Genomic DNA, 23,262 nt, shown 5'->3' on the forward strand with positions numbered 1-23,262 from the left:
GGGGGGAGGGAGGGGTTGTGCTTTTTTTTATTTTTATTTTATTTTTTTAAATTATTTTGAAAAAAAAAGTGTATTTTGTTTTAATTTTTTTTTTTAACATTTCTATATTTAACCAGTTGACATCCGCGGTGTTAAACCCCCTTCCAGCAGAAGTATGTTGCACATTTTCATGTGCGTTCGTCCACTGACCACAATGTTTCTTGAGCTGCTAAACAAAACGTGTGTCTTCATGTGTGCCAAACACGCATAAAACCGCACGCTGAACCCGCGCGTACTGACGTGCAAAACCAATGCCGCCTTAGTGTGAACGAGGCCTTAAATAACAGCAAAGTATGGAAGAGCAAGAATGTAAAATTGTGAAAGTCATAAACAATAATTTAAGGTAGGTACTGCAATAATGATTCCAAATATCTGCTCACTGAAAATACACTACAATTTCCCATTAAAGAAGAATAAATCATAGACATTTTGTTTCGAGTAGTATATTTGCTCCTAGTAAACGACCCAGTGTATTTATTTTTTTTAAATGCCTTTTATTTTAGTTATGATGGAAATGGGGGCTTGGGCTTCACTAACTGTCAGCCACTCTGCTGGCTTCCTTGTAAGGGCCTGTTGCTTCAGAACTGCATTTCTCTTTGCATACATTAACAAGAATGCAATGCAGCTTGCCAAAGGTAGATGCTGCTTAGTATGCAGTCAACGGCAGACCACAGGTACCTGTGAAGGCACCCAAATGGAATTTAGAAGCTTCTCCAATTCAGGATGAATGAACCTGAAAGCAAGCTACATTTGCCCAGTGACACAAGGCCTAAGGTTGTTGGTGTGTTCCTGTGCTTTAACAAAAAAGAAAAAATCCAACTGCTTCTATATTTTTAATTTGGATCTTCCTCTGATCTTGGAAAAGAAAATCACGTCACAAAGCAGCTTTTTGGACAACACCACCTGGCTCTTTTATACTAGATCTTAGGAGTCCTGATTCTACCGAGTGATGTACTGTAGTTATCAGGTCTGCTTGTATTTCTGTGTAGTAAAAAATAGAGATATTAACCACTTGGAAATGGTACCAGGTGATCACAAAACCAGTTGAATCAGTAGTCTTGAATTTTGTTTTTACAAGTTTAGAAGCACACTAACAGCATTACAAGTGAGCCAATGCATCAATACGTGTAAGTCCAAGCCCACGTTGCTGTCCTGTTTTTCCCCCAGCGGAGCCAACATAGATAATTAGTGAAAACTATAAATGAAGGTACTTAAAACATATCATGAATATGCTTTAATGTGTTAGGCACACGCACTATGAACAAAAACCTTTGTGATAGTGGCCCATTAAGTGATCTGACTTGAATGAATTTAGATTGGTTGCTTTGACTCACTGCACTTTGCACCACCTTATTAAATAAGCCAACATAAATGAGCCTTATTGCTTTTGAAAGTCTTCATTCCCCATAGGGGAACCACCAGAGTCACCCTGCTAAGATAATTTCAGACGAAGTCCGGGAGCAAGGGGAAGCAGCTGATGCAGGCATTTGGTCCTCATAGAGGTTTAAAGAGGAGACAGAACCCTAAACAGACTTGCACGTCACCTCAAGCCAGTCATCAGCGATCTCTACAGCAGATAAATTTAAGGTCCACTTGTGTTCATCTTCTCCAGACAGCTGGCCCAAAAGTTAGCAAGTCTGTTATCACGATTAGCACAAAACTCTGTAAAGTCCTTAAGCAGACGATCAGCAAATCGCTCATCTCCTGTGCCACTGGAGCGCCAGGTTTTGGTCAGCATAGTATTATAGGCCCAATTGTAACCTATCTTTTCTTCACCAAACAGACTTTGAGTTGATGAGCTGGTGGAATTTCTTCTTCGTCTCTGCTGACCTGAGGTATATTTTCGCTTTGAATATGGGAGCTGTAAAAATACAGTACCTGGGGAAAAAAAAAAAGTGAAAGTCTTTTATAAGAATCCAGGGACTGCAATAGTTCTAGCCATAGAACAATCAAGGAAGAAAAAAAAAAAGGAGGAACATATTTTAGCCTTTGCTGTATGTATCTGAATTTACCTGTCACATGTATGTACTGAGGTTTATTTTCTGATGGGAAGTTGAATGCAGATGCGGAATACTTATCTTGAATGAAACCAAACCTATGTTGAGGGAGCATGAGAAAATTGAAGTTCAAGAAAAATAAATTATAAAATGTAAATACAGAAAATAAATATATATGTTGTTAATTAGGAATATTTTACCGATAGGCAATCACTTCTTGCAACAAGTGCATTCTCTCCCAATAGGTCTCTGGCTCAAAACCTGAAACAATAAACCCATACTTTAATGTCTGTACTAACTCGCCAATAAGTTGTTTTTTTTAAATAAATTATTACAAAAAAATGTAAGTATATTATAAACCATTCATGAAAACCTCATATGGAATAACATTAACATGTTAAAGCTTATAAGTAATTTTCAATAGCTTTCATTAAAATAACAACTGGTGATCCTGCCATGAAATCCTTGTTCAGGCAGTTTCATTTATACTGTGACAACACCTGCGCATATTCAACACCTATCCTCCTTATCCTTTGTTAACTGCATAGTCTTTAAAAAGGAAAACTATCATGGTTTTGGGCAGGTTTTATTTAATTTGAAGTTCCAAAGTTTTTTTGAACTGTGGGTTTAATATTAGAATGTAATAAATTTAAACTTTAGACTGAACCGTTGGACACGAGAAAGGGTATGTGAAAACAAGACTTTCTTTCCTTATAAAAGCAAAGAATGAGCCTGTAAGAGGTCAAACAAAAGCACCATATTTGCCTAAATTATTTTTTGTAAACTACAGTATGCACAAAACCACTATACATTTGCTTTAAAGGATAAGTGGTCTTTAAAATAAAGTGCACTTATCCTTTTTGCCGCTTCACAGGTGCATACTAACCTTGATACGACAACCGCAGTTCTGCTGTTTGTTTATATCCAGCAGTGCAAGTCTTCACTGTCATGGCTGCGCCTGTGCCTTACAGTCTCCGGCCTTGGGACACAGCCCCACAAAAGTCTTTAGGACATGAATGCGCAGTCGCAGCCAGGATAGTAAAGCCTTGCACTGCTGGAACCGCAGCCACTGGATCAAGGCATGCATCCAGGGAGAAGGAGTAGGGTTAAGTCAGGGTAACGGGCAAAAAGTATAAATTCAATTTGTTTTAAAATGCACTTATCCTCTTGATGATGCAGCAGCCAGTCCTGGAAAGAAAGGCTGCCCAAAGACTTTCTGGGAGGTGGTGGGGCCTGGAACATGGATATTTGCATAACAGGTACACACTACTCATCTCTTTAATACCTTATTTGCACTTTAATGTGGAGAATAAGCACTAATAAGCAGTGAAGTGGTTACTATGAATGTTTAAAGTAGGTGTGCATGCATAACTTTTAAAAGGATGTTTAATTTGCTACACACCTTCAAATAGATGGTCACTCTCAGCCTTTACCAGACAGTTAATATTAAGGGGAATGAAGAGCTGAGCACGTAGTGGGTCTCCATACAGATAGCTTGGCAATGCAAATGGCCCCTCCAAAACAGGTACGAGTAGGAAACCACAGGAGTTTGCCTTCCTGTGCCAACCCTGAACCTAAATAAAGAAAAAGCAGGAACAAATGTAATAATGATCCATAAAACTGCAAGAGAATAAAAAAAAAAAACCTGCTACGTACATGGACAAAAATGAGATATACATAAAACCCTCACCATTTCAAAAAGCACTGCAGCAGTCACAGCCATCCAGTGCAGCTTGATCTCAAATGCAGCTGTTAGAGAGAAGTTTCCATGGTAATAGCAGCTGCACCATTCCAGTCTATCAGTGCGGTTATTAACATCCACATCTAAGGTTACCGTTCTCTGCTCTGGGACAGTGGCAGCTATGAAAAGCAAGGTCATGTAAGATATAAAAGAAAAGCTATTACAACTGGGTGAAACAAGGAATGAAAGAATATCACGCAAGAGGGAAGATAACTAGTGACTGACAAATCAAGAAAAAAAGTCAGGAGAATCACATCTGTAAAATAGAGTATAGAGTTTGAGAGATTCAGACAAATATAACAAAAAGCTAGCAAATGCTACATGCAGCCTAAATGCAAAAGCATGCAACCAAGCAAGGGTGTGAAATGGAAAAAGGTCAATGACTGACCAGTGATTAAAATTAAATATGTCAGAGATCGGAAATAAAAAGATACTTCAGTAATCTTACTGTTCCCCCACAAGTAAATGTAAATACCCAGGAAATTAGAAGACAAGGGAGTAAGGATAGAGCCCGTTCCATGGCTCTGAAAAGATGCCTGTCATGCAAGTTACGTGGTACCCGTCAGGGGAGGAGCTGCTGGAAATGAGATAGCAGCCACAAAGTCAAGAGAGGAACCAATGATGTCACATGGACGCAGCAAAGGTATAGCCCTTAGTCACGTTACCTTTCTGTGGGTGGTTAGAGGAGGAAGTAGGATATGAAGAATGACGTGGCATGACTCAGATTTCCATGACATGTTGAATTACAGCAGAAACAGCTTTTAAAGCCAGAGTTTAAGACAGACCATAAACCATAGAAATATTACTTCAGTGTTATATTGGAATATAGGTACAGTGCCTTTATCAATAATTTTGTTTTGAGTTTCTTTACAAATATAACACATGTATGATTTTACAATGGTTGTCAAAATATTAAATAGTAAACCATATTAGGTGCTGCTGCTTGGGATGGTAAGGTTGCCATGTGTTCGTAGGAGCTGGGCTTTGGCCTTAATGTAGTAAGACTATTTAAAAAAATCACTGTATTTGAGGGGAATGTTGTGAATAAACAAAACCACGGGCTGGATGAACCATGAAGGTCATGGATAGTCCATGGGAGATCATTCTCTTGGACATGGCACTCCATCAGCTCCTCTGCCCTTCGCGGGCAGCTACCTAGCAGCGCTGCGGCCTGGCTCCTTCCTCCGAAGCTGCGGCTGAAAGAACTGTGCCTACTTGCATAAGAGGCTGGCCGACTGGGTAACCAAGGCAGGAGAAATGGTGGGATTTCAGAATGGAGCAGCTCCTCTTCCACCAGTGCCACCTCAAACCATTTCCTCTGAAAAGCTGTGAAGTCCTCCATTGCAGCTGAATGCCATGGGATTGGTTGTGTCAGGTTTGTTGTGGCTACAAGGTAAAAGATTATTTATAGGCATATAAAAATCATCAAATTATATCTGGAGAAACAGAAGCTTCAGTTATGATACATACAAATGTCAGGACAATGCTATAAATCCAAATATATGTTGGCATTATCATTTTTTTTATTCACTTAGCCTAGTGTGGGTCACGTGGGTAAATGTTTATAAATGTTGACTTACCTTTGACTTGGCCTATGCCCCAGTTCTTTCTGAGGGATTTTAAAGCAATCTTTCTAAACTCCAGCCCTAATTGAGTTCAGAATTTCCTTCGATTTGCACAGCACTAAAAGCATTATTGTTGGGGGGTATGAAAGATGGGAGATGGTAAACAATGTTTTAAGGCATTTCCAAGCAAACAATTGCTTATGTAAATTATAGGCATATCTAGGGGGATCCAGCTGCTGGATTTATTAAGAACAACCTCAGCAATAATTTCATAAATGGAGCTACAAAAGATAACCAAACCATTACCATAGGTGTCTCTAAATGTGAACAAGGTGCACCTCCACTACAAAGAGATCTTGATTTACCAAACCTCTTATTTAAAAATGGCAGTAAGTTCAGCTTCCCTGTGAAGAAACCTAATTTCCGCAGCTTTTATTATTACTCACAGAAAAAGAAAAGACAGGTGCTTAAATCAACAACAAGATTGTTTGCAACTAAGGTTACCCTGTTGTCATAAACTGGACAGTGTCTGTAGAACTTTGTCTGTCCGTAACAAAGAAGCAAAAAACACATTTCCATAGAAAACTTGATGCTTTGTAAATCACAAAAACATGCTGCCTCACCTCTTTCAGGTTCTCTTTCAGGAGGTATCCTGTATAAGTAAAATCCATAGATGAAGGTTCTAAGTGTTTCACCCGAAGCATGTGTAATGTACTGATCATCCAACATTTTCTGCAAGACACATACAATATTCAGTTGTAATAAAATAGGATTTTTGTCTTACCTGGAAAATCCTTTTTCTTGGAGGGACACAGGATGAATAATAATGAGGGATGCAAAGTTATGCTGCGACTTTCAGGAGGCACTGACTAACAAAGCTGTAGACAGCCCGGTATAACCCCTCCCACTGGATCAAATAGGGTCCTGTAAATTACTCCAAGAAAAGGATTTTACATGCAAGACAAAAATCAGATTTCTTTAATCGTATATTACAGGACACAGGATGAATGATAATCAGAAATGTAATTATGTAACTATGTAACCGATTCAAGAAAAACACAGAAAGTCCAGTTGCCTTGACTTATTTTTTACAGATATATCATGACCTAGATGAATGAGAACCTTCACAGACATCAATGGAAGGGGCTCAAAAACTCACAAAGAATCGTCTAAAGAACTTTGTGGCCAAAGCTGGTATCAGATGAGATCTGAGCATCTACCTGGTAAAAAACAACAAAAATATTAACAAAGAACCTAGTAGCAGCCTTGCAAATCTGAGAAACAGATGCCTGATGATGAAAAGCACTAATAGATCTAGTATTGTATTTTGTCAGGGAATGGTGAAACTTTGCCCTTAAGTATGAAAGATGACTTGTCAAATTCAAATGGTGAAGTAAGATGCAGGTTGCCCCTGCGAGACCCCTTAGGAATGAGAGAGTTGGTTTGTCTAAAAGAAGCTGTAGGTGAGAGGTAAACTCAAACATCATGTACCACATCCAGACAGTGGAGGGACACTTCCTTGGCAAGGTCCCTTTGTAGGATAGTAAATGTTCCCTACAAGTTAAGGCTGCCAACTCAGAGTCTCCATCCCTTTGTGCAGCAAGACTTCTGGTTCCCCCTGGTGGTTGATGTAAGTCATTACCATGGCGTTGCCCAACTGTATACTGAGGGGTGTGGAAAAAATAGGATTTTGGTACTCACCGTAAAATCCTTTTCTCTCCGTTCATTGAAGGACACAGGGAATCGCTCTACATTCCAGAATGTTGATCGGGAAATGGGCTTTCTCTGGTAGCCAAGTCCTTTGTATTGACAGAAAGTCCAGGTATTCACCCAGCCCAAAAGGCTGGCATCTGTAGCAGTGACCTTCCATTGGAGAGAAAAGAACAACCTTCCTGACTCCAGAACAGAGCTTGTGACCCCTCTAGCCAGAGCCCGGAGGGGCTTGGAATGCAGACAAATGTGCTGGTCCAGAGACTGATCCTTCGTGGCTGAGTTTAATGTGTAGCAAGAATGTTGAGTTGCTATGGCCTGTAGTGAAATTGGGCATATGGGACCGCCTCAAATGAGGCTGCCATTAAACCCAGAACAATTAACATACTGAACAGGCAAGGGAACAACTTGTTTGGTAATGTCGTGTGCCTACCACAAAACACAGGAAGTGTTGATATGTAGGGAAGTTGGGCACATACGAATAGACATCCTTGATGTCCACAGAGGACAGAAAGTCCCCCAGCTGTAGGGACACAGTTAGTGACCTGGTAGATTCAGTGCTATAACCCAAAAGGAAGGTGTTGAGAACCTTCAGATCCAGGGGACGAATGGTGCTGTTGGGTTTGGGACCATCAAGTAAAAACCCTGGAATTTTTCACTCTTCGGGCCCAATGTCTGCTCTGTCCTGGGTTCAGGTGTCCCCAATGGTCATAAATCATCCCCCCACGCTAAGTGGAGATATCTCATTTGCAAGGAGGATTTTGTCACAGGCTTTAAAGATTTTGATGTTACAGGAATGAAAGGAGGTAGAGGATTTATCAGATTGAAATTGCACTTTGTTTTACTGCAACACCATATCTCAGAGCTAGAGGCATGAGTTTCAGTTGTTGCAGTATGAAAGGGGTCCAAGAGGATATAACTCGGATCCCCAGACATATCAGAAACCCAGACACTTAGGGTTTTGCATATAGACTCAGCCACAATAGATGACCTTAACGGAAGAGCCTTCAAGGGAAAAAGGAGCCTTAGAAAGAGTCTCTAGCCTTTTGTTCACTAGATCCTTGAATGCTGGAATATCTTCTAATGGGATGGTTAGGGTCCTGTTTAGACAGCCAATGGATGGATTCACTGCATGGACCTCCTACTTTTTTTTAAAGAAATCATTCTTTATAAGGTATTGTTGGGCATCCCTTAGGAGGTGTAATGATCTTATCAGGATTAGGCCAGTCACCATATAAAAAAAAAAGGCTACAACAAATGAATGGAAAAGGAAAGGACAAGACAAAACAAGTGCTAACTTGCTTAAGGCCAATCTTAGTGTGTTGAGACTTCTAACCTACCAAGTCATGTAAGGACAAGATACCCTCTTCAGCATCTGAAACCACCTGGCCGCATGGAAGCAGATACGGGACATAGTAGCATTAAATGCCATTCTGGACAAAACAGAGCAGGAAGCCATCCCAGAAGGCAATAGGAAGGGACTGTAAGCTAGGCTACTGGCAAGAATCCTGTCACAAGTAGGGTACAATGGCCTTCACACAGACGTCGCCCTTCTAGGTGGGCAAATTCCTGCAAGAGTCTTCAGGGACGGGGGACCACCGTAGTGTGAACTGAGGCCCTGAACCTGTAAAGCAATCTGCAGCTCCCACCAGTATTGTACCCAGGGGTGGTTGCCTAATGCATTGTTCAGTGCACAAGGGCAAATTACAGACCAGCCCCACAACTTCCTCATGTTGGGGTCTGGATACAGCCTCCGCGGCAATGCTGAGAATCAGCTGATCTGGAAAGCTGCAAAATGAGCCTTAAGGTCTCCGCAGCAACTAAACAAACTTGCTAAAACAAAAAATAAACTGGATAAACGTATAAAAATTGTTTTCTTCTCTCAAAGAGAAGACGTCTATTTCCCAAGGACACTATAAAAAAAAACTGAGTATTGCGGAGAATAGGAGGGGTTATACTGGGTTGTTTTTTTTTTTACAGCTTTATAGTGTCCAAATCTCCTGAAGTTGGCAGCACTCCCACATGTTCCTGATCATCATCAATTTTGTGTCCTGTAGTGTAAGATTCAAAAACGAAGCATTATACAAAATAACTGCAATATAATTGTGGAAAATTCAGGCAGTTCTCTTACCTGCATGATGTCCATTGCAACAGTTTGAGTCTGCACCCAGCTAATGTTATTCACCAGCCAATGTACAACTTCAGCACTGATAAAGCAGCATGGAGGAAGGCCCTTTTGTTCAGATAGCAATGGAATACCTGTACTGCAAGAAAATTGATAACATACTACTCATATTTTGGTTCACTGATCAATGAAGGGCACAAAACATATTCCACTCATTTCACTCGGGGGCCACTCGACAATTTTTTCTCTCCCGAGGGGCCGCTCGCCAAATTTCATACTTCCAAATAAAATGTAACTATATCCGGTTTGGTACTACGGACCCCAATACACACACAATATATCTGTAAGTTTAGGTGCAATTAGGGATTCCTGCATCAGGAACTTGCGTTTTCCTGCAGCTGGGAATCCCTAATCTGGCGTTTACAAGCGGCCGCTGTTACCCATTGCAGTTCATGATCAGGTGACAGCAGTTGGATGTAAACGCCTGCCCACCGCATGTAATGGTATGTGGTATGATTACATGCGGTTAGAAAACACTTTCCCTGGATGCACAATTAATGTGTCCACGGAGAGTGATTGATTCCTAACTGAATGTAATCATATCACAAGTCATTAAATGCGGTGTGCAGGCATTTATGCAGCTGCTGTTACCTGATCATTAACTGGAATGGGTGATCACGGCTGGTTGTAAACGCCACATTAGGGATTCCTTCTGCAGGAAAACGCAATCCCTAATTGCACTTAAAGATACAGGTCTGAATGGAGCCTAATACCCTTCTACCCCCCCTCCCCCCTACACATAAAAGAAGAGCCCCCTCCTCTGCTTACCTTTTTGCAGGGAGGAGGCTGTGAGGAGCAAAGATCGATCCCTGGTGCTCTAGCGGTGATTAGTGTGGTCTGCTACAGACCTCACTAATACATCCTTTCGACCGAAGCTCAGAACTGAGCTCCAGGCGAAAGGTTCTCAGTGCAGGAGCTGACAGGAGCGGCTCTGCGGTCTGCATGCGACTTAAGTTGCAGACCGTGTAGCTGCTCCCACTGGCTGTGGGCCACATAGTACCGGCTCGCGGGCCTGTACTTTGAGACCGCTGCTTTAACCCCTTGAATTGTTTAAAAAAACCTGTCACAGCGGGGTACTTACTTTGGGTGTTTCATAGCCTCCAGAATCTCACTCATGCTGGCACTGGAAGGTAGAGTACTTGGTCCCCCAGAAATCTGTGGGACACTGAATCAAAGTTACCTGTCAGAAATCATGTTTCACAAACAGAAATACACAAATAATAATAGAACACCTTTACCTTGTCTCAGCTGATTGAAATGGCTGCTCTCCTGTATTGCCTGCTTGAGTCAAGGTAGGGGTGTTGTTTGTCAGGCTGATGTTTCCATCAGCGTAAGGGGAGACTCCTTGGTCAACAGAAATCTGTTATAAATGAGAGCGATTTTCTCTTTAGAATATGAGCAGAATAAAGTTAAAATCAGACAATAATTACATTTTCTAAAGAATTTAATATACTTTAGCATCTTACAAGGAATGCCAACAGAGATGATGCAACCATCTTTTATGTACAAACACTGAGCAGAACAATCAGATATTGAACCACCCAAGAAATATTAGGCTTTAGGGCCTATGCAGAGGGAAATCACTGGCCTGTAGAACCTGGGGGAAGAGCGCTCTGGATGACAAGTAATAGCAGCTATTTTTAGGTATTTATGATAGCTGCGACCATGTGTGTGTGGGGAGGGGATGGGGTGGGGGTTCTGTTTTAGGCTGACCCTTTTTACACTTAGCACTTTAACCCCAGTTTAACACTTAAACCCCACATCCAAACCCTAAAACTTAAACCTCTCAACCTCTTCAACACATAATGCCTAAATGTCAAACTGCAAATTATACTTTTGTACTAACAATAAACCCTTACTCTCACCTAAGTTTAACTCTTAACCTACTGAACCCTAATCTTAAGGACATTAGCAAAAACTGGGGATTTTTGGGAGTGGGAGGCGTTATACGGAGGTCCTCACAGCTTTGGCCAATGTCCAATTACCTGATAATACCTACATATTACCCTCTGAATCTGCCCGTGTTCTGTACTATACAGTCAAAAAACATTTTTTTTTTAGTGAGAGCAGGCTTCAATCTCAAAGTATGATCTGCAAAAATAGTGCTTGCAGCATTTTTGCGGATCGCACTGGACCGGAACGCAGGCACTAATGTGCCTGGTTTCCGGGTGCAGGCGATCGCACTGTGGGCGAGGGGCCTGGCTGCGGTGCCATTGACTTCAATGCACCGCCATGCCCCCTCCCGCCCCTGAACGCAGGTGTAGATCTCATTGAGCTCGTCATTTGAAAAGTAGATCTCCAGACGAAAAATTGTGGGCGCCCCTGCCATACAACATAGGGCCATAGACCGTATCCAAAACTTTACAAAGAACTAATTCCTCCCCATTCTATTCAACACTAAAAAAAAGTTAATAAAAATGGCTGGAGTTGCACTTTAAATCCTAACCCAAACATAACATGCTGCAGCCTTCATGTTTCACTTTATGAGAAAAAAGGGCAATTACTACGGACTCCATTAGCAAACATGCCTAATATAATCCCTACTGCTCTAAAAAATGATATGGTATTCTTACAGTTATAGAACTACCCACAGTGTTATACCAGGCATGATGCCTGATATTTTATGGTCTACTGTCATCTCAAACCATTAAGATAAAAAAGTTATACAATACAATTGTTTCTAAGCTCATTTCTTGTTATTGCTGAGGGCACACTTAAAGCTGAACTCCAGGCAGATATTAAAAAAAAAAAAAAAAAAAAAAAAAAATTTTTAAACCTCTGCATTCATTAATAAATCATGAAATCTGTTTTGTTAAATGCAGCTAGTGTAAGTATCTGAATTTGACTTAATATCATTTTTTTCCAATCCCTGTACAGCAAAACTCAGAATAGGAGAGAAATCACTGGGAGCCAATTTGGTGCACTGCATGGGACTGTGCAATTTCTTTATCGTAAAAGAAAAAGTAGTGTTATCCTTCTGGTTGTGTTTTCAGACTGGGATGTGGAAGTCCTGGGACTGAATGGATAGCAATGCAAATTCTTTGACAGGTAAATTTCAGGTATATTGTATCTGTGCATTTAGATGTTTGCCTGGAGTTCAGTGTTATATGCATTCACATGCAAGGACTTATAACACTGTTAATCACACAATAGATATGTATAATATCTATAGACAATAGTTGTGTGGTGTACAAATAAGTGCATATACAGTTGTACCCTGGTTCACAAACTTAATTGGTTCCACGATTCTGGTCGCGAACCGAATTGGTCGTGAACCGAATTACATTTTCCCATAGGGTTCAATGTAAATCAGGTTAATCCGTTCTGACCCCTATGAACGTGGTAGCGAACCGATTTGTGGTCGCGAACAGAAATCACATTTTCCCATAATAATGTAAATCATGTAAATCAGGTTAATCCATTCTGAACCATATGAAAAACAAAAAACTATAACCACAAGTTTCTTTTTACCACCATTCTTGCTCTCCACATTCTTGTCACCTTCATTAATGCTCTGCACATTCTTGTCACCTTCATTAAATGCTCTGCACATTCTTGTCACCTTCATTAATGATCTACGCTTTCTTTTTCCCACCATGCTTGCTCTGCACTTTCTTGGGAGCTATGCTGGATTGAATACAGTAATGTACAATACTGTGCTACAAAGCACACAAAAAAGCTCCACAGTAAGTGTCCACAGCCCTGTCTGCGACCGCAATCTCGAGTACAGGAAGCCATGACCATGTGTCAGAGTGCCGAAGATGGCTGCGGTCGTCACCCGAAGCAAAGTTCGCGAACGGAGGCAACATTTTGATGAACTTCCTGTTTGCAAACCTAATCGTTCGTGAACAGAAGCGTTCGTGAACCGAGGTACCACTGTACCATATTAGCAAGATTTACATAATACAAATGCAAGACCACAAATGGGGACCATGCAAACATATACATAAATACATATATAGACAAAATGAGTAAGAACATACTGTATGTAGTTAGTGGTAGACAGCGCAGCACTAAAAGATGTTGTGTAAAAGAAGTATATGTACGTTCAAACAAATAGCATATACTGGCTCGTGCAAAGGCCCATGCCATCACACAACTGCTTCTACCCAAGACACTAACCTGTGGGTTGAATGATGGTGCTGTACGTGGGCTGCGAACAAAATCCATAAAGAAGGTCCCATCCTGAGAGGAAAGTGACAGTGCAGGGAGAGCCATAAAGACAGACAGTAACAGGTTGAACCACGCACTACATTACATTTGCACGGCACACAGGAATAAGGAAAATGGATTGAGCGGAAATTACCAAGCACTGCCAGAAGTTTATAATCTATATCTACACCTTCTTCCTCACCTTACGAGGGCTGTCAACAGAGGTTGGTGTGACAGCTGGGTCTGTGGACTGACATGAGGCTTTTCCTGCATGAGCTAAGGCTTGCTGTTCCCCCAAAACCCTGCAAAAAATACATAATTTGTTTTACTTTCTTCATTTATTTTTTAGAACCGTGATTTTCAAAAGATTCCTGGCAGATGGGCTATCTTACTTCTGATTTGATTCCAACTCTAACAGAGCCGACAGTGCAGAGGTTCCTTTCTTTCCTACTGGAGGTCCAGGGGGCTCTGGGGGGTGAGCTGGAAGCTGCAGTCCTTTCATTCCTGTTCCCTTCTAAAAGTACAAATGAGACACAAGCACATCATTACACAATTAAAATGTATGTAATTCCTATAATAGTAAGTTAACTTAAATAATAAGATAAAAAGAGAACGATAAGGTACTCGAATCATTCGATCAGATCTGTGACGCCTGCGGATGCGATTTAGACACTCCACGAATCGCAGGAAGCCATCTAGTAGCTGTGCTTCCTCTTGCTCAGATCTTGGACGGTCTCCATACACATCACAGCGCTGCTCCCCCTCAGTAATGCGCTTTGTAGGTCCAACACAAGAGGGAAGCAGAAGGAATCGAGTGCGCCAGAACTTCAAAGACTCAATCAGACTGCATGAGAGGATGCAGAGTTAATTAAATAAATAAGAAAAAAAAACACAGATTATAAATGCATTTATATATAAAAACACCATTTTGTTAACTTTTGTATTCCTTTTATATTAAATATTCAGTTATCAGAGATAGCTGTACACAGCAGACTCTAAAAAAACGCTTTCATTTTGCATAAAGTGGGGGGTGGCTCATACAATGAGCATTACTTTACACATGCTTTGGTAGTTAAAGTAGCCCCTGCCTGTATTTAGCCATTTAGGACTGTATTTTCCGTGGGTAGGTGTTGTGCCCTGTGACTACTATAAACAACCAGTGGATAAAGAGGGCATTCACTTACAAGCCTGTCATGTAAAACATGGTATTACCCAAAGGTCCTTTTTTTTTTAAAGGGTATAGTGCTATATGCTAATTGACAGATTTCCTATTAAATTTAAAAACAGCAGAATAGAAATCATGTGTTCAACTGTTTAGTGTGAATAAAGAGGCATATTAAACAATAGTTAGCTGCAGTCAGCGTATATGTTTTTGTTAAGCTTCTGGGTTGTCTCCAAATTTGGAAGGCACAGTGCAATAACAAGCTGATAAGTTATTGCTTTGAACTCCATAAAAGAGGAGTCAGGGCTGTACTGAGTGATATCACAGATGGATTTATAGAAGCCATCACTGACCATGGAACTGACATGGCTACAGGTCACATAGGCCTTGTTGAGACTACACTGGACAGATGACGTGCTATATCTCTGTGCATTATTATTTGTTTTATACATTATATAATGGTGTAGTCAGGCTATTTTTATAACCCCCATTGCTATACAAGGTGGTTATTTGTTGTATGGATCAAGTAGAGCTCTACCATTTTTCTTTTCTATGGTGAAAAATCTGTCACATGTATGCCCAACCTGAAATCTTCAGAACCAGCAGAGCAGATGTACTGATCTAAATAGTTCCACTTGTAGTCCTCCAACCGCTCATGGGAAAATTCCACCCAGCTAGGCACAAAGTCACAGCCAGAGTGGAAGGGACACAGGTTATATGTGTAACTTATCTGGGCAGATTCATATGGATACCTAAAGAGAAAACACAAGCACATGTTTATCCATAAACTTCTTTAATTACAACATTACGCTGGGGTCTAATTATTAATGTTTTCATGCAAGATTCATACATTTTTAAAATTCAATTGGAAAATCTGTGAATTTTGGGTGAACGTTGTTTGAATCTTGGATAAAAACACTGATAAATTGACCTCAAAGTCTTAAAATGTATGTCAAAAAAATGTTTTTTTCTCTGTGTTTCTTAGAAAGTGGTACTCAAACGATCTCAAATGATCAAGTAAAGCACATTTAGGCTCCCATAAGGGAAAAGCCCTAAAACACTTTGCAGTCCCCACCAAGCAGGTTAGGGATGACAGGCCAGGGGACATGCACCATCCAAACAGCCTTTGCCCTCCTGTCAGGCATACACCCAAAGATGTTGTCAGGGACAGGGTTCTGCCAGGCGGGTGCACCGCAGGCCCGGGACCTATAAAGCATCCTGCGGCTAACTCACATATAACACTTAAGGGGTCTATGAGAGAACCTAACGTAGTGTTCGGTGCCCAAAGGGAACATTACAGACTGACCCCTTCCTCACAACTGGTCCAGCCCAAGATCAGTTCATCTAGAAAGCTGCAAAATGAGTCCCAGTGGCAGCTGAAGAATCTTGCTAGAAGAAAAATATCTTGATCAAAAAGGCAGAAAAATAATAAGTGGTTTGCTCCTCTAAGAGCAGAAAGAAGACATCCATTCCCCTGGCAAACTAGGAAAAAAAGTAAGGATTGCTGGGAGTGGGAGGGGTTTTACTGGCCCATCTTACAGCTCTGTTTGCCAGTATCCAATCTCCTAAAATCAGCTGCATAACCAAATGTACCTGAATTCTGCAGTGTCCCTTAGTTTATGACTAAGAAATCTTTTTACTATTATAAATTGTGCATTACTCAAGGGTTATCTACATATGTAAATGTCCAAGCTGAGCTTCCTTAACTTCTTGCAGTTCCTGCCTATTGATCCTGCCAGTACTTGTGTGATGACCTCACTTCCTGTGACGGCTAACAATGCTGCAATACCACTGTTCAAATTCCAGCACCGTTTCCCCCGTCATCATCATTAAGGACAATAGAACTGCATTGGCATTACAGTGCTTCCTCTGACATACAGGCATTGTCTGGGAGGAAGTGAAGACAATGCCTACATCTCTAGAGCTCCTTACTTCCTCTACTCTGGCAAGAAGGAGGGAGATGTGAAGTAAATCTCCCTGCAAGGACTGACAGACAATGTAGTCCAGAAAGGGAAGAGGACAATACCTAACAGTACACTCCCACAGCCCTCGCTGCATGAAGTGGGAGCCAAATGCAAAGCGGTCCCAAAAAAGGAAAATGTATACAGCAGGGTACTGTGATCTATGCACTATAATGGCATATGTGCAGTGTGCTGCCTTGACATGTACTAAAACTTTTCATAGTGTGGGGTCTTTAAACACTGCAAACATCTTATTCTCTTACTTTGGCAAATATCTGGTCACAGTGATTATTTTGTCCTTGCAGGTCACTTTGTGAAATGTTCGGCCCATGCTAAGCCAATATTGGTTTTCTTCATCTGTGTGGTAACGGGACACCAACCCTAATGGGGACAAAGAGCATTTTGTTCTATTAATATGCAGAGAATTGTACTGAAAATACTTGCCAATAGCCAATATCAATGTGCAAAGGGAAGAGAAGAACTCCAGGACATTTTTTTTTATTTTTATAAACCCTTGCAGTGGGGCTAACCCCACACTACAAGGGATAACTGCTCATTTGTGTCTATGTAAAAAAAAAAAGATATATTCACCCAAAGTTCTTCTTAGACCGGTCCTTCCAACGTCTCTCTCCCCCTCCTCTGCAATGGTCTAAGGCAGCATCAATAATCAATGTCTATACACTGTGTATAGATGCGAGGACGCTGAAGAAAATTCTAATACTGCTGCTGCAGAAAGCGGCGATCGCCGTGTCAGTTCTCTCTCCTCCTCAGTCACTGCCGCTATAGAGTGGCCGAGGAAAAGAATCCGTCCGTCCTCCTCCCCCTGCCACCCCCCCAGGGAGGAGAGCGGCAAGGTTAATAGTAACCCTGACGCTCCGTGATAACCAGTGAGAAAGGAGAGCTATCTTCCCCCCTCACCTGTCACAGAAGTTCTCGCACAGTGCTGTGCTAGAACTCCTGTATTGGAGGCGACAGGTTCAATAAAGAGATTCTGTCACCTCCAAATGCTATCACACAGGGGATTGTTAGCTCCTGTGTAATAGCGATAGAGTTAAGTGAAAAAAAAATTGTTAAAAAAACAATTAAATAAAATTTTAACAAATAAATAAAAATAAAACATTATTAAATTTAAATAAAAAGGCGATTAAAAAGTAAAATAATTTAAAGGTCAACTTGCCATGATAACCAGTTGATTGGCAGACCGCAGGTCTCTGTAGTGTGCATCGCACCGCTGGTCTCTGTAGTGTGCATCGCACCGCTGGTCTCTGTACTGTGCATCGCACCGGAGGTCTGGTTACTGTGCATCGCACCGCAGGTCTCTGTACTCGCCGTAGTTACTGATCTCTGTACTCTGCTTCACACCGCTGACCTGACGGAGTTAAGGCAGGGTAGGGGTTAGTGGGACAACTTGTGGCGAGTAACGATTAAGGCCAGGCTAGTAACTTAGGACTTGAAATTTTTAGCCCTGGTCTAAGGTCCCGTAAATCATCAACGTCTATACACAGTGTATAGATGTGAGGACGTGGAGGAAGATTCCAATGCTGCAGTGAGAGACAGGATGGAGGGAGCGCAGTGAGAGCTGGCCGGTTCGGAGCTTCAGGTGAGTTATCTTTGTTATTTTGGCACCTAGACACAAACAAGCACTGCAAGGCTTAATAAAAAAAAAAATCCTGGAGTTCTTCTTTAAGAATATGAGAAGATTATGGTAATGAGAAACACTATGACCGTATAAGTTTCTTTGTATGGTCATCATATATCTGTGTGTCCAACATGATCTAGATATTCAGTTCTAGTACAGAATTATGAATCATGGGATAAATATAAAAAAGTACAAGTACCTCGTCTGTACAGAGGGCTACTGCTGAGGGGAGGTGGTGCATTGGAGCTGGGTTTTGGTTGTTTGGGCTGAACAATAATTTGATAGCCCTGCATCAGACGCTGACATATAAATTCTTCGAAAACTTGCTGAGCAGTCATTGGAGCACCATCCTCATCCCGTCTGTGGAATATGAAACAACATTTATTCTTCTAGGAAAGGAACATGTATTCAGCTAGGAAAGGATCAGATTTTAAGTAGTACACAATCCTCCAAATCAGCGCTTCCCAACTCTAGTCCTGAGGGCTCACACAGCATGTTTTTCAATTTTCTTTACGGTTATTTCCAAAAGGGATATGTAGAATGTCAACCCTGTGGTGGTGCTTGTGGACTGCTTAGGTATACTTTGATGCAGACCAGGGGTGCCCATTAGGTCGATCGTGATCTACCAGTGTTGGCTTCACGATCGGCTATGTCCTGTGGGGCTTCTCCTCTGGCTCCCTGCTGCTCTCCCCCATCTGTATGCAGCGGGGATCCGAGGAGAAGTGAAGGAACCGCCGGCGGCTCTCTCTCTCCACAACGTCCTCTCCGCTCCAGTGCGATCTGCAAAAATAGTGCTTGCAGCATTTTTGCAGATCGCACTGGACGGGAACGCAGGCACTAATGTGCCTGCGTTCCGGGTGATCGCACTGCAGGCGGGGGCGTGGCTGCGGTGCCATTGACTTCAATGCACCGCGACGCCCCTGCATGCAGGTGTTTTTTCATTGGTATGGTAATCTCATTGAGCACGTCATTTGAAAAGTAGATCTCCAGGCGGAAAATTGTGGGCGCCCCTGATGTAGACAGACAATTGTCAGCAGCATATATTTAAAAGGTAACTTCACTTTTACTAAAAGTTAATGTGATGTTTGTATATATATATATTTCTTACCTTTTACGTGTGTCTGTGTAGAAGGCCATTGCAAGCCACTCTCTCTTTTTTAATGTGGCAGTAAAATCTGTCTGTCCATTTAGAAAGACTAAGGAAACTCTGAGCCTCCTCTCATTAACATACAGTGCTTCCAAATGTTTAACCCTTTGTTAGGGCAGATAGTGCCTATATCTAGTTTAGAACTGATTGGGTCTTCCTGCACAGTACAGACAAGCTTAATATTGTTAACAATAACCTCCCCATCCCCTTCCACAGGGAAATTCAGTATAGTGAAAATGTAATATGTAATAGTTATGTGAATGACAACATGTAACAAATATAAAATATCAGGCTGCAAAAGTGGAAATACACTTTAAAGTGCATATATATCCAAAACGTTTTCACATTTTGCCTGCGTTGGTAAGGGTTTGAACCATTGTCAGGCTTTAATAGCTGTGCTCCACTAGGTAGAATTTTCTCTGTTTGTCCTGGTGACCACTGTCAACAAGGGGTGAGGGTTAATCTTCCAGCAGGGACACCTGTCTGACAACTGTCTAAGAAGCGAACTCTCCTCACTTTGTAGAGATTTCCTTTCCCTTCTTGTTGCGTCTCTGGGACAGGAAATGAAGGAAAATCTCTATAAAAGCACACAGACTGCAAAATATAAACCAACATAGGTTTTAATCTGTCCTTCATCTATCCAAAAGTTTTTTTAAAAATGTTGGTTAAACATAAAGATAGGGGGCCACCAGTAGGAAGGCATAGGCAGCAACACAAACCTTGTTAAGGTTCTAAGCTTTTCCAGCTTTAATTTTAAACAAAATGGTTCTGTTGCGGTCTCCATTCCTGTTGGAAAGTTTTGCCATCACTGCCTGTCCCATGACAGGAAGTCAGGGTATAGCGACCCAAAGGGGACACAGATCTTAATAGCCTGACAGATGTTTGTACTGTTCTCCACTCTATCCAAAACTATTTAAAAAAAAAAAAAAAAGATTTTGACTAGAATTTGACTTTAAGGGAGAACACAACACATAGCATTATTACTTAAGCAAGTTGGTAAGTTATGACAGTTCTTGTAATTGCAGAACTGGCACTGTATGTTTATTATCCCCATAGCTCTTGCTAAGTTAAAGCGAATAACAGAATAAACCAGTATTATGGTAATCATTGCTAAAGCTATTTTTGCATGTCTCTAGACTCACCTGTCCATATCAGCCTCTGGCAGTAGGTCATAGCAGCCCTCTGTGTAATCGTTTTGCAGGCTCTGCCTGTCCGGGAAGTAGTCGGTGGTGAGTGGTAGGCAGGCAGGGGTGGTGAGAGATTTCCAATCCACCCCAACTGTGCAGCAGAAGCCAGGCACTATGGGGGGAGCAGACAGCATCAAAACTGCCCAGAGACCACCATGTATGCGTGGAGAGTGATGGTGAGTAGGATTAAGAAGTGTGATTGAAAAGAGCGTGGATGAAAAATAATGGGCGTGTGTGTGGTAGGATTAATTGAGGATCAAAGGGGCCAAGAAACAAAACAAAAAAAAAGTAATGAACACAATTTAAATGTGGAGAAGGAATCAAAAAATGTGAGTACATGGGAAAATTGGGAATTATGGAATGGGATTATTGAACATTTTGTTGGAAAGGGAAAAACGTTGGGTGGGAGAGTGTGAAAGTGTATGCAAAACAAGTGATTTGAAGGCAGTCAGAATTATTGGGAGAGAAAAGGAAGAAAAAGAAAGAGAGAGCTGGTTAACATTGCCATGCCTGAGATACATTCTGCCCCATCATGCATTGGGAAATTATTTGCTCCTGATTAACATCATTATCTTAAAGATCTAATTACACCACAAAATTGGTATACATTATTTAATATCGAAGTTGTGAGTCACAAGACGTCATGCAAGCAAGGTGAAGTGGTGAGAGACAAAAGACGTGCACACACATAGTGGAGATAGAAAGTGACATTGTCAGTTTGAACATCAAAGTTTATCATATATTAATAGTAACAGCTATAGCGCATTTATATGGGAAGGACAGTGGATTCAACACAATATTGCTACTGCTATGTGAGCACATTTTCCCTCAGATCTTTAGCATGAAATCAAGAGACATCACAAAATGAAATCTTATACACCAGACTGTATTAACTGGATTCATATGGTTTGCAAACATAATATATACCGGTAAGTACTTGTACTCCAGTTATAGATGAATTACTGAAGCATTAAACTGTGCTTCAAAAACAGTAAAAGGGGTTAAAAAGAAAAACAAATTACAAAAAAAAAAAAGAAAGCCTGATTTCTAAGAACTAGTGCACAGTAAAAGTGGATGTGTGCTTATAGCACCAATACAGAAGCTACCTTTGATTTTCTACCCTGTAATAGAAAACGTTACCTGGAATCTTAATAATTACTTTTAGTAACACCCTAGCATTTCTTGAGCACTAGTCTTTACAACTCAGGGCTTGTGACTTGCTGCGCTATGGTATTAAATAAACGCCCATGTTTTACTGTTAGGTAAACCTCCCCACTCACTAGGTTCAGGGCAGTAGAGTAAGCTCTCATCAGGGGATTCTTTCTCTTTGTGGTTAATAACTGTAGTGAGAGAACAGGATTGGTATTAAATAGATTCTTATTAAACAGCAAGAGGCAATGTAAGATTTCCATCAAAGTGTATTACCTGCACTGTGGCCCTTCTGTCCATTCATGCTGGGGTTTCCAGAGAACTCTTCACTGCTTCCACATGAGCTGCTGTCCAGTGGTGTGCGAGGACCTCCATGTCTGTAAGCACGATGCAGAAAAATAAAAAGAATGCATTATCTGAAGCATTAGAAAAAATATAAATATTGCAAACATTTTCAATTTAAAAATTTGCGAAGGTAACCATACAACTGCTACTCAACAATACAGATGCATGAACCTTTTTTAGCTGTTATTTTGCATTTTAGATGAATACATGTGATGAAAATAAAACAGTCATTCTATATACTATAGATGTACTTCTGTATAAAATTTATGTTTGTAGTTCAGTAAGAAAATAGCTGTAAGTATGAAATGTAAGTAAATGTTGGAATATGCATTTGGAAACCTATAAGAATTCTATAGAGCATTATTTGCCTAAAGAACAGATTTATAGTGTGTGCATGATAAAGTCGCAAACAGTTCTCAAGTCTTGTGTCTGGTGGCAGCTACACACTACTTAAAGCCAATTACCTGCCAGTGGCTTCCTGGTAAGCAAGTTCAAGAAGTTCTGCTGAGGAATGCACTAATTCTCTCTGGCCATTCCCCTGTAGATCTGCAATGTTCTGACGCGTTTGGTGATGTATTTGTATAGCTTCCCCAGAGGGACCTAAAAGGTGTGATGTAAAATGCACAAAATAGAGGTTAGATTCAATGAGTTTAGACAAACAAATATGGAATTATTCCCTCTTTTCTTGTTTCACACAAAATTACTTTCATAGCTTGGCCACTGTATTCTTCTGTACTTAGAAATGCTATACGTTTACATGCACTTGGTCCATGTCAGCCTTTCTTAACCTTTTTACTTCAGAGGAAACCACCAAAAATGTTTTAAAGTTTTAGGGAACCCACCTAAAAAATACTGTATCTGCAGTTTAGCATGACCAGTAAAATGTACTTATAGGAACTAAAAGAATAAACAGTGTGGCATACCTAGTGGTGGTAAGAGACCCTTTACATCGATGGTCATTGAAAAAGTGACCCTCTTGTATTGGTAGTCAGTGTAAGGCAGAATGCCCCTTACAATGGTAATTAAATTTAATGGCATTCTCAGTCCAGGTTGAGTAGGAACTGAACATCAGTTAGTACTGGTCATGAGCTATCCTAAACCGTAAAATATTTTAGTTATCCCCTCAACTGATCCTCCAAATCTGTGATACTAAAGATGTGAACCTCAGCAAAGGCAATTACAGTTGTTGGTCGAGAAGGAACAGCTGGGATCTGTTCCAATCCCCCCCAAAAAAACCACACAAAAGATCCACTAGACACAAAGTGAACAAGAAAGAGCTAAAG

At 40.9% G+C, this 23,262-nt stretch overlaps 1 protein-coding gene across 1 annotated transcript in view; it reads right to left on the reverse strand.

The window, feature by feature from the left end:
• Positions 1–1,314: 1,314 nt before the first annotated feature.
• The window catches only part of DEPDC5 (DEP domain containing 5), a 53,037-nt gene continuing 31,089 nt past the window's right edge, over positions 1,315–23,262 (reverse strand). Inside the window, exons 23-43 of the mRNA XM_018557412.1 lie at positions 22,444–22,579; positions 21,911–22,011; positions 21,766–21,825; positions 20,441–20,597; positions 18,351–18,511; positions 16,776–16,893; positions 15,136–15,303; positions 14,014–14,233; positions 13,782–13,903; positions 13,592–13,691; positions 13,360–13,422; positions 10,476–10,597; positions 10,319–10,402; positions 9,184–9,316; positions 5,966–6,074; positions 4,933–5,163; positions 3,727–3,896; positions 3,439–3,610; positions 2,237–2,297; positions 2,052–2,134; positions 1,315–1,917 (exon numbers count right to left, since the gene is read on the reverse strand). Of these exons, the coding sequence (XP_018412914.1) occupies positions 1,622–1,917; positions 2,052–2,134; positions 2,237–2,297; positions 3,439–3,610; positions 3,727–3,896; positions 4,933–5,163; positions 5,966–6,074; positions 9,184–9,316; positions 10,319–10,402; positions 10,476–10,597; positions 13,360–13,422; positions 13,592–13,691; positions 13,782–13,903; positions 14,014–14,233; positions 15,136–15,303; positions 16,776–16,893; positions 18,351–18,511; positions 20,441–20,597; positions 21,766–21,825; positions 21,911–22,011; positions 22,444–22,579 (2,867 nt within the window). The 3' untranslated portion in view covers positions 1,315–1,621. The remainder of the gene's footprint in view (positions 1,918–2,051; positions 2,135–2,236; positions 2,298–3,438; positions 3,611–3,726; positions 3,897–4,932; positions 5,164–5,965; positions 6,075–9,183; positions 9,317–10,318; positions 10,403–10,475; positions 10,598–13,359; positions 13,423–13,591; positions 13,692–13,781; positions 13,904–14,013; positions 14,234–15,135; positions 15,304–16,775; positions 16,894–18,350; positions 18,512–20,440; positions 20,598–21,765; positions 21,826–21,910; positions 22,012–22,443; positions 22,580–23,262) is intronic.

This window comes from Nanorana parkeri, unplaced genomic scaffold, assembly GCF_000935625.1.
Source record: "Nanorana parkeri isolate BGI_ZX_2015 unplaced genomic scaffold, ASM93562v1 scaffold282, whole genome shotgun sequence".
Lineage (NCBI taxonomy): Eukaryota > Metazoa > Chordata > Amphibia > Anura > Dicroglossidae > Nanorana > Nanorana parkeri.